Source organism: Pteronotus mesoamericanus, unplaced genomic scaffold (assembly GCF_021234165.1).
Source record: "Pteronotus mesoamericanus isolate MK-2021 breed Mesoamerican mustached bat unplaced genomic scaffold, CSHL_Meso_final contig_22, whole genome shotgun sequence".
NCBI lineage: Eukaryota > Metazoa > Chordata > Mammalia > Chiroptera > Mormoopidae > Pteronotus > Pteronotus mesoamericanus.
In genome coordinates, this window is record NW_026555090.1 from 3,896,466 (window position 1) to 3,906,632 (window position 10,167).

A 10,167-nucleotide genomic window follows, 5' to 3' on the forward strand; every position below is an offset into this window, starting at 1 on the left:
GCTCATTTCCTTGCCTTCAGCAGAAAGAAAAAGGAGAGTAAGTAAACGTGACATTCCCTTACATCCAACTGTCAGGCTATCAAACGAAGTAAAAGTAAAGGAAGACAAAAGGACATTATAAAAGAGAAAAAATGCAGACTAATAATGACATGAAAAATCGTGTCCCCACTTGGAGATCAGCAAGGGTATAAAAGATGACAGCCACCGTGCACGTGAGCTCTGCGAGTCTCTGCCGTCGCCCCCTGAGCAGCTGTTACCGTTGGGGAAATGTCGTACCCGATGCTCAGGCACCAGGCCCAGGACTGTCCAGACGGCAACCGCAGAGTCAAGGGGTGGAGATCTCCGAGCGCGCAGCACACCGAGAAGCAGGCGCTCAGGACGTTTTTTTCCACTCTAATACTCCTAAAACCTTGTATTTTTGCCTAGGGAGTAAAACTAAATTTTCAAAGCTATTTTAGGAGAAATAGGATAAATGATATAATTCAGAATAATGAAAACTAGATGTTATTCAATGAATCTATTTTAATAAAAGTTTTTAAAAAAGAAATGTACCAACATAAAATATGCAATTCAAATGATTAGTGATAATCACTAGATTTCTATCAAGCTAAGGTACACAAGTGATTCCCAAATTTATTTACATCTTTATTGTCAGTTATTTATTCTATTCAATAAATATAAACTGAGTGCCTATCACGAGTTAGGGATTGGGAAATAGAAACACAGTAACAGACTAAGCAGACTTATTTCTTAGACACACTCAGGGGAAAAGTTGCAGAAAATTAAAAAAGAAGTCTACAAATCAAACTTATTCCCATGTAAGCATATCAAAGTCAGTAAGAGTATCAAGGAAAATCCACCAATAAAATATTATTACATTAATGGAGGACGGTTTTAGGATTATCCAGGACTTTTAATTCCTATTGTCTAGTACGAGGAAGATATTTTTCTTAGGATTAAATGTAAAGAGCATGAAGTTTTAAGTCCAATAGGCATTCATTTCAATTGTGATTCTGCTCCGTCTACTAGTTATTCTGTTTCCCATAAATGTGTTCAGTTATATTGAGTCACACTCTCCCCATTGTATGAAGTTTACTAGTGCATTTTGATTATTTGATTCCTATTAGGATGAAATGCACTAATGTATGTAAAGAACCTACTACAAAGACTGATTCTTAGTCAGTCTTTAATCTAACCTGTGCCACGCCACAGGATTGCGCTGCCCTGTTAACTCACTCTTCACTATGCTGTAAATTCTGGGGAACCATAACTTGGAATGAGAAAAATGTCATAGGTATGTTTAGAGGAAAAAGGATGTTTAGATGAGAGTTACATATTAGGTTAATATGATAGGCTAGTAAATATGATCAAAGATACCATCTTAGAGTTTTTCTTGCTATTATAGTGAAAGGCAAGCTTTTAAAAGGTTTATTTGCGGAGAGTAACAATCAGATTTGCACTCTGGCATGTTTATGAACAGCATGAACGGGAGGCAGACAGACTGGAAGTGAGATCAAGTCAGGAAATGTGACCTGAGGTCCTGAGCGAGGAGAGGAGAAACCGCAGCTTTAGGACTTGACACAGGGACAGCAGAGACGGCCGGGGGAAGAGGCCCCGTTCCCCTGTGTCTTACAGATTAGTAAGTGAGCAGGTGGCACTGATATTAGCACAGATAGAAAACCGAGACCTGGTGCCCACCCGAGGAGCCAAGGGCGGGCAGGACTTCAACTTCAGAGGGGCTGGGTTTAAAGCTGCGCCCTGAAACCTCAAGGGGGAACGGAGGCGTGGAGGCCTGGAGGCCTGGAGTTTGGAAGGTGGTTGAAAAGCGACGACAGCCCTTGTTTGGAACCGTGTCTATGAAATGAAGGCCAGTCTTTAGGGGACAGAGTTCAGATGTCAGTTCCATTAGAAAAGTCACCTGCGTTTACTCCTTAGTACTAAAGACAACTACATCTGCAAAGGCCCTGATTTTCTGTTCATTTGACTTAGAAAGGGACCTTCGTTCGTAAGGTATTATTAAGGCGTCCTCAGCATGCTCCAGTAACACATTTACACAGTGACTTCTAACCACATGGCTTAAAATAAATTAATGGGAGACTTTAATAAGAGGAGCGAATGAGGACAAATTACATATTAAAACTATCAGACCCAATATCAGACTAAAATATTCTTAGTTGCTTATTATATTTTAACCAAGACATTCTGTCTTTGGAAATTTTCATCAAATTTGACTGAATCTTCCTAAGTGAGATTTTAGAGTTTCTTTCAGCATCTGAAGATTTACTCATTCATTTTTACAACATCAGGGACTTCCCGTTTCTCCAGGCTTCCTCTCGCTCCAGATCCCTGCACTCAGTCCCTGCGGATCCTTTGAATCGGCCCCTTTTCTATTTTCTCACCTTCCTTTTTAAATCGCACTGTTTCCCTTCCATATCTGAGTACTAGTCCCAGACTTGGGCTGAGGTAAATATCTACTAGTGGTTTCACATAGCGGAAGTGATACCATATTGCTACACACATGGCATACCGATATCACTAATATTATTAATTCACATTCTTAAAAATCTCCTTGCAATTCCTTCCTCAGAAGCTTTTCACAGCTCACTTCTACACGCACAGCCCTGGCCGTCCAGCTCACTTTTGGTTCCCCTTCCGTCACCCCGGCTTGCTGAACCGCAACCACGGCCCCGAAGTCACATTCGTCTTGCTTGTTCACGAGCAGGAATATCCATGGCTTTTCTAGTTATTTCTTTGGGTCGCATCTCGATTCTTCAGGACATCCTCGGCCTCAGTCTCACACCAAATAAGCACATTGAAGTAGGTCCAAAAACAGACAAATTTTCTTCCTGAGAAAAATTTGGGGTGAGCTCTCAGAAGCACATGTTCCCTGTGAGTTATAATATAAATTAGTCATTAGTCTCATCATGTGGTATATTTACAGTTAATAAAAAAATCCCTCCATCTATGAAATTCCATTAGGTGGCTTTCCCCCTTAAATATCCTCAAAACTGAAAAATAGCACATGGCTCACTGCACTGATTGCTATTTTTATTCTCTAGCAGGGGGTATATTCGCAAGAAACATTCTCTAGTTGTTTGATAATGACAACATAAAAGGGGCTATTTAATTCCAAGAACAAATTGTAAGTTTCTTAAAATCGCAATCAAGTATAAAATATCTTGGAATTGGGACAGAGATGTCCGCCTGGGGAGTGACACACCAACAGAAATTGCCTCTTAGAAGGCAGAGTCCAGGAGGCTGATTGCGGTGACCTGTTGGACTTGGACTCATTAGTCTTGCTGTTGCCATTAGTTTTCAATTTTGTTTCCTTTTTCTTTTTATTGTTTTGTCATTGTTTACAGTTTTTCTATTTTCCTTTTTCTTTTTTCTTTGTTTTCTTTCATTTAAAAAAATTTTTTTTTGTTGTTATTTTGAAGCCACCATGACTAATGTCCTTGCAGCCATCGCCTGCCTAAAAAGCGCTTTACTGGCGATTACACGCTGCTGCGCACCATTGGCAAGCGGTCCTTGGCCAAGGTGTGGTTGGCCCGCCACCTGTAGACGGGTAGGGAGGTGGCCGTCAAAGGCATTAGCCAGTGTGGCGTCAGCAGATATTTTGAAGAAGCCCGTTGCTACAAGGCTTGAATCGCCCCAGGATAACAAAACTGTCTGAGGTGATTGTCACTGAGGAGAAACTTTCTCTCTTCATGGAGCACGTGAGCAGAGGGAACCTGGGTGAATAGCTCCACCGCCACGGCCGCAGGAGCGAGGGGGAAGCCCGAGCCATCTCCCGGCAGCTCGTGTCCGCGGTTCAGCGTTGCCACCAGCAGGGAGTCGTCCACCAGGACCTGAAGCCAGAGAACATCCTGATGGATGGTGACAGGAACGTCAAACTGGCCAACTTCGGCCTTGCTAGGGTGTACACCAAGTCTCAGCTGAGCAGCTACTGTGGCGCCGTGGCTTATGTGGCCCCAGAGATCTTGATGCATCAAACCTATGATGGCACAAAGGTCGACGTCTGGAGCCTGGGGGTAGTTTTATACAGGATGCTAGTGGGGGATTTTCCATTTGTGGGGGACACCTATGGGAAAATGAAGAAGGCGATACTGAGTGGGAAGGTCTCTTTGCCATGCTTTCTCTCCAAAGAAGGTAAAAACCTGTTTAAAATGTTATTGATCCTCTACCCCAGGAGAAGACCAACCTTAAGAGACATAATGAGTGATCCGTGGATCAACATGGGGCAAGAGCAGGAGCTGAGGCTGTACAGTGAGCCACCAGGTGGCAGCAACAATGGAGGGCATGGGATTTAGAAAGGACGAGACTGAGGAGTCAGTATCACAAAAAACCTATGACAGGGTGATGGGAACAGACCTGATCCTGAAAACAATGAAGGCTAAGATGAAGGCCGCACTGTCTGGGTGAGGCTCTATCCCCTGGTGACCCCAACATCAGTAAGAGGACGGAAGAGCCTGCCCTCTCCTCCAGCCTCCTGGGGTCGAGGACGACCACTTCCTCCAGCATAGGGAAGCAGCTGACGGTACCCGCCCCCGCCCCCCAGCCTGCCTAGCTTCCAGGACCAGCACTTCCCTACCCGGCCGTGAGTCAAGGACAGTCACCCCCCAGCCCGGCCCCGCAGGGTGGCCCTGGGGGCTCCCCCCACCAGCCCCAGCAGAGGCAGCACCAGAAGAGCCGCGGATGGAACCACCACCGACGTCTGCCTCCAGCAGCCTGTTGGGGGGACCCCAGCCTCTCCCTCTCGCCACAGCCCCAGCCGGCAGGGGCTGGTTCGGAGAGCCTTTGGGTTTTTCTTAAACCTTTGCTTCTGCTGCGGGCCACCCACAAAGCAGCAGCATCACAAAAGGACACCAGTCAAGCCAAAATAATTTTTTAAATCACGGACGGCCGAGGCACAGCTACATTCGACCTCTGGCCACGCGGCGCAGGAGATGAGCCAGAAGCTGGACGCAAGCAGCTGCAGGAGACACGGTGCCACAGACACGCGCTGTGTGTGTAGGTGCGAGGACTCGGACCAGTGGGCGACGGAGGTGCGCAAACTGCCGCGGCGTTCTCTGCACGGGCTGTACACCAGGAGGGCGTCCGGCTTCTCCATGGCCTCGTTGCTGAGGGACAAGAGGAGAGGCCACCCTCATTGCGGGCCCGCCCCTCAGCCCCCACCTGAATGGACTGTTTTTCCTGGGGCCCTTCTCCCCTCCCCTGCTCTCCTTGGCTCCCCGGTTTGTGGGGGTTCTAATTAAAGTTCCTGGTTTTTCCAAATTTTGAAATAAACTTGATGATTAACAAAGAAGTATTGGGTCCTTTGTTTTTTGTCTTTGCACAGAATCTGGGCTCTGGGAGCTGCAGTTTGAGAAGCGTGTAGTGATGTAGGACAGACTTGGACTTTACTATGGGAACTCCCAACGGTCAGGAATGTGGTCTTGCAGGGAAAAGGGAAAGGCCAGCGCCCAGCATGCTCGGCAGGTTTGACACCAGGGCAGAGCAGGGCAGAAGCAGGCAGAGGCCTCAACTGTCATGCCGCTGAGAGCCTGGCTGCTCTGTGACACCAGCTGGAACCACCTCTCCTGACCTCTTGGCTTTGCTTCCTTCCCTCTGGCCCGGCATCATTCTCAGGGGGGCTTCCCCTTTAGGCGAGTCGGACGTGGAAAGCTCTGGGGGAGGAGGCTGCAGGCAGAGGGCACAGCCCAGCTGCAGGCGGCCCGAGCTCAGTGAGCTCGAGTGAGAGCGGCGGAGCCGGGGCTGCGGGCGGAGGGCAGAGCTCGTGGGCCCCGGACGGGGAGTGGGTTTAACTCTGAGAACGGTGATCAGCCCGGGAAGCGTTTTAAACAAGAAACCAATATGATCCCATTTATGTTTAAAACTGGTCCATTGTGGCAAATAGTCTTCCTCCGTAAACATTTTTATCTATTTCTACATATAAGAATCTCCAGGCGGGGCAGGTTTTCCTACGACCACTGGAGAAATATGAGTCGGAAACTGTGTGTGTTTCTCTCACTTTCATCCTTACCTGCCCAGGTCCCTGAACACTTAGAAATGCAATGAGTACACTGTGTTCCAAGGGAAAGCCCTCGCTGCCTCTGCGGAGCTGATGCATTGCTCTTACACCACCGATAGCTGATCCGCTTGCCCTCTGCCCTGAGGAAGCTGCCGCGGTCCTTTGACTCATCTGTCCTCCTGCCCAGACACCCCAACAGCATGTGGCATAGATCTGCCTGTGACTCTCGTCACTTGGTATTGTCATTAAGCGGTTCCCTTCCCCTCCTGGCCCTCATCTCCCATTGCTGAGTTCTTTGGGGACTGGGAACTCTCCTGCTCACCTTTGTATTCCAGTCTTTATCAGAAAGCCAGGTCCAGAGGAGGTGCTCGGAAAATGAGGGCCAGGGGACCCATCAACCTGGTGCTGTAGAGTGGACTGTCCCCAGTCAGGACACACTGGCTGTGAAAGGGAATGTCAGTGGTGAATACGCTGGAACCACAGTGTGAGACTGGACTGGGATCGAACCGGGATGATGTTTATATTAAAATCAAAGCGAACAGAGAGAAATGAGCCCTGGGATATACACAAGGACGGAAGATCCTAATATTTATCTTCCCGAGTTCACCAGAATTTGGGTCAGCTGTGGTAGTACTGAGCAGAGACCCACAGCATCAAATCATCTTACGGGGCAGAGGAAGCACAAAGCACCACCGGGCTCCTGCCCCTACCTGGCTGTGGGTGGAGGCTGCAGGCAGGTGAAGGCAGAACCACTGTGGGAAAAGGCAGATACTTTTTCCCTATCTTATTAAATCTCTGGTTTCAAGCTTTGACTAGCATAGACCTGAAGTTTAACAAAATGTTCATATGACCTATAATCAGTGGCTTGAATGCAGTGTTTTGTCTTCTACAAGTGTCATACGGTTGAAAGGACTTTCCCTTTGAGATGAATGTGACTGGAGGACAGGTATTCTCAATAGGGTGGGGTGGGAAAAACCCAAGCAAAGACAGTAGCATCAACAAAAGCCCAGTGGGATGAAATAACGTGTTATCTTTGGGGAACTGCGTGCATTTTAGAGCATCCGGGGTGTAGGCTGGAGGCTTGGAAGAGAGGGCCAAGGAGCAGGGAGAATGACCTCATTGTACCACTCACTTGAGATTGGCCGACGGAGTGTGGGAAGTTTAAACAAGTCACACAGAAGAGAAGGACTGAAGGACTATGAGCATAGTTCAAGAGTTCAGATGGACAGAGGAAAATGCAGCTAGGAAGACAGGAGACTCACAAGCCAGGAGAGACTGGAAGATGAACCGGCCAAAGGGATGATCAAAAAATGTAATACAACAGACAGCAATGTCAGTAGTCAGGGCTAAGAGAAATTGAAACAAGCGTGCTACTGAATAGGTGGTCTGGCATTGAAACGTGAAAACATGGTGATACACCAAGGCGATCCATCTATTAAGAGCCTCACACACCAGATGGGTAAGTTCTGCAAAATGCATTGTTAGACTATGAGATCAGGAGATTTTAGTTTGCATCTCTCTGACGATTAGTGACCTTGAGCCTTTTTTCATGCATCCATTTGTATGTCCTCCTTGGAGAGGGAGGTATTACCTTACACCTGCCAGGGTAACTACCACCAATAAATCAACAAACAGCTAGTGCTGGCGAGGATGTGGAGACAAGGGAATCCTCATGCACTGTTGGTGGGAATGCAGACTCCTGTGGCCACTGTGGAAAAACAGTACGGAATTTCCTCAAAAAACTAAAAATGGAACTTCCATTTGACCCAGCAATCCCACTTCTGGGAATATACCTAAGAATCCCAAAACACCAATCAGAAAGAATATATGCACCCCTGTGTTCCCAAGCATTATTACTTACAATAGCCAAGATATGGAAACAGAGGAAGTGCCCATCAGTAGGTGAGGGGATAAAAATGCTGTGGTGCATTTGCACAGTGGAACACTAAAGAAAACCAAAATAGAAAGGAAGAAGTAAAACTGTTAGTATTCGTGCATGACATGATACTGTCTATAGAGAATCCTAAAGCGTCCACCAAAAACTACTGGAACTGACAAATAAATTCAATCAAGCAGCAGGATACAAAGGAAATTCCGAAAACCAGTTGCATTTTTATACACCAATAGTGAACTCTGGGAAAGGGAAACCAAGAAAAGAATTCCATGTAGAATTGCATCCAAAAAATTATTACCGAGGAATCAATTTAACCAAGCATGTTACACACCAGGACTCCGAAAATTAGAAGACACTGAAGAAAGAAACTGAAGAAGACACAAATACAGGGAAACACAGGCTGTGTTCATGGACAGAAAAGATTAACATCATAAAATTGTCAATACTACCCAAGGCAATCTACAGATTCAATGCAATTCCTATTAAAATAGCAACAGCATATCTCACATATATAAAACATACATTCCACAAATTTATTAGAACCAAAAAGACCCCGACCAGCCACAGCAATCTAGAGAAAAAGAATTGAGAGGTATCACACTATCGGATATCAAACTATACTACAAGGCCATAACAGTCAAAACAGCATGGTATTGGCTGCTGAGGGTCAGTGGGTTGGGTGTCGTCCACAGACCAAAAGGTCGGCAGTTCAACTCCTGGTCAGGGTACACGCCTGGGCTGCATCCCCAGCTGGGGGCATGTGCGAGGCAACCAATCAATGTTTCCCTCACACATTGATGTTTCTCTCCCTCCTTTTTCCTCGCTCTAAAAAAATTAATTAAATTAAAAAAAAGAAAACAACAGCATGGTATTGGCACAAAAACAGGGATATAGGTGAATGGAATAGAGAGCCCAGAAATCAACCCATTCCCTTATGCTGAAGTCATATTTCATAAAGGAGGCAAGAACATACAATGGAATAAAGACAGTCCCTTCAATAAATGGTGTTGGACACATACATGCGAGAAAGTGAAACTAGACCACCAACTTACACCATACACAAAGATAAACCCAAAATTAATTAAAAACTTTAATGTAAGTTGCAAAATCATAAAAACCTCAGAGGAAAACTCAGGCAGTAAAATTTTAGACATTTCTCATAGCAATATTTTGAGCAATATATCTCCTTGGGCAAGGGAAAGAAAGGGGGAAAAAATGGGACTACATCAAACAAAAAAGCTTTTGTACAACAAAAGAAACCATTAACCAAATAAAAAAGCAACCCGACTGAATGGGTAACATATTTGCCAATGATACACCTGATAAGGGTTTGATGCGCAAACTATATTTTACAATTATACTGCTCAACACCAAGAAGACAAACAACCCAATTAAAAATGGGCAAAGGGCCTGAATAGACACGTCTCCAAAGAGGACATACACAGGGCAAATAACATTAAGAAAAAATGCTCAATGTCACTTATCTTCAGAGACGTACAAAGTAAAACCACAATGAAATATCACCTCACACCTGTCAGAACGGCCATCCTCCGTAAACCAACACACACGTGCTGGCGAGGATGGGGAGAAAACAATCCTCGTGCCCTGTTGATGGGAATGCAGACTGATGCAGCCACTGTGGAAAATAGTATGGGGTTTCTTCAAAAAATTAAAAATGGTCCTGATCGGTGTTGCTCGGTGGATTGGTCCTGGTTCCAGTAAGCAAAGGGTCACAGGTTCGATTCCCCGTCAGGGCACATGCCTGGGTTTTGGGTCAATCCCAGGTCGGGGGCACGGGAGAGGCAACCTATGGATATTTCTCTCCTCCTCTTTCTCCCTCCCTTCCCCTCTCTCTAAAAATAAATACATAAAGTCTTTATTAAAAATGGAACTGCCCTTTGACCCACTGATTCCACTTTTGAGACTACATCCAAAGGAACCTGATACACCAATTCCAAGGAATATGTGCACCCTTATGCTCACTTCAGTTAAGTTAACAATATTCAAGATCTTGAAACAGCTGCAGTGCCCATTGCAGATGAGGGGACAAAGAAGCTGTGGTACATCTGCATAATGGACTACTACTCCACCGTGAAAAAGAAGGGACTCTTACCTTTTGTGAGAGCGGGGATGGACCTGGACATTAGTATGCTACGTGAGATAACCAGTCAGAGAAAGACTAATACCACGTCATCACTTACATGTGGAATCAAATGAACACAATTAACTGACCAAGTGGAAACAGAGGCATGAATACAAGGAC

The 10,167-nt window shown here is 45.7% G+C and overlaps 1 protein-coding gene across 1 annotated transcript; it reads left to right on the forward strand.

The window, feature by feature from the left end:
• Positions 1-267: 267 nt before the first annotated feature.
• On the forward strand, positions 268-4,310 carry LOC129068727 (serine/threonine-protein kinase MARK1-like). Its single transcript, XM_054571098.1, has 3 exons — positions 268-380; positions 3,462-3,537; positions 3,744-4,310. Exons 1-3 carry the CDS (start codon positions 268-270, stop codon positions 4,308-4,310), a joined length of 756 nt encoding a protein of 251 aa, XP_054427073.1.
• The last annotated feature ends 5,857 nt before the right edge of the window (positions 4,311-10,167 follow it).

Excerpts from the sequence above, each read along its gene's own strand:
- LOC129068727 (XM_054571098.1), top strand. The coding sequence starts at position 268 with ATGTCGTACCCGATGCTCAGGCACCAGGCCCAGGACTGTCCAGACGGC. Across the intron at positions 381-3,461 it reads GAGAAGCAGGCGCTCAGGAC|CCATCGCCTGCCTAAAAAGC; the intron begins GTTTTTTTCCAC and ends ATGTCCTTGCAG. Across the intron at positions 3,538-3,743 it reads GCAAGCGGTCCTTGGCCAAG|CTCCACCGCCACGGCCGCAG; the intron begins GTGTGGTTGGCC and ends CTGGGTGAATAG.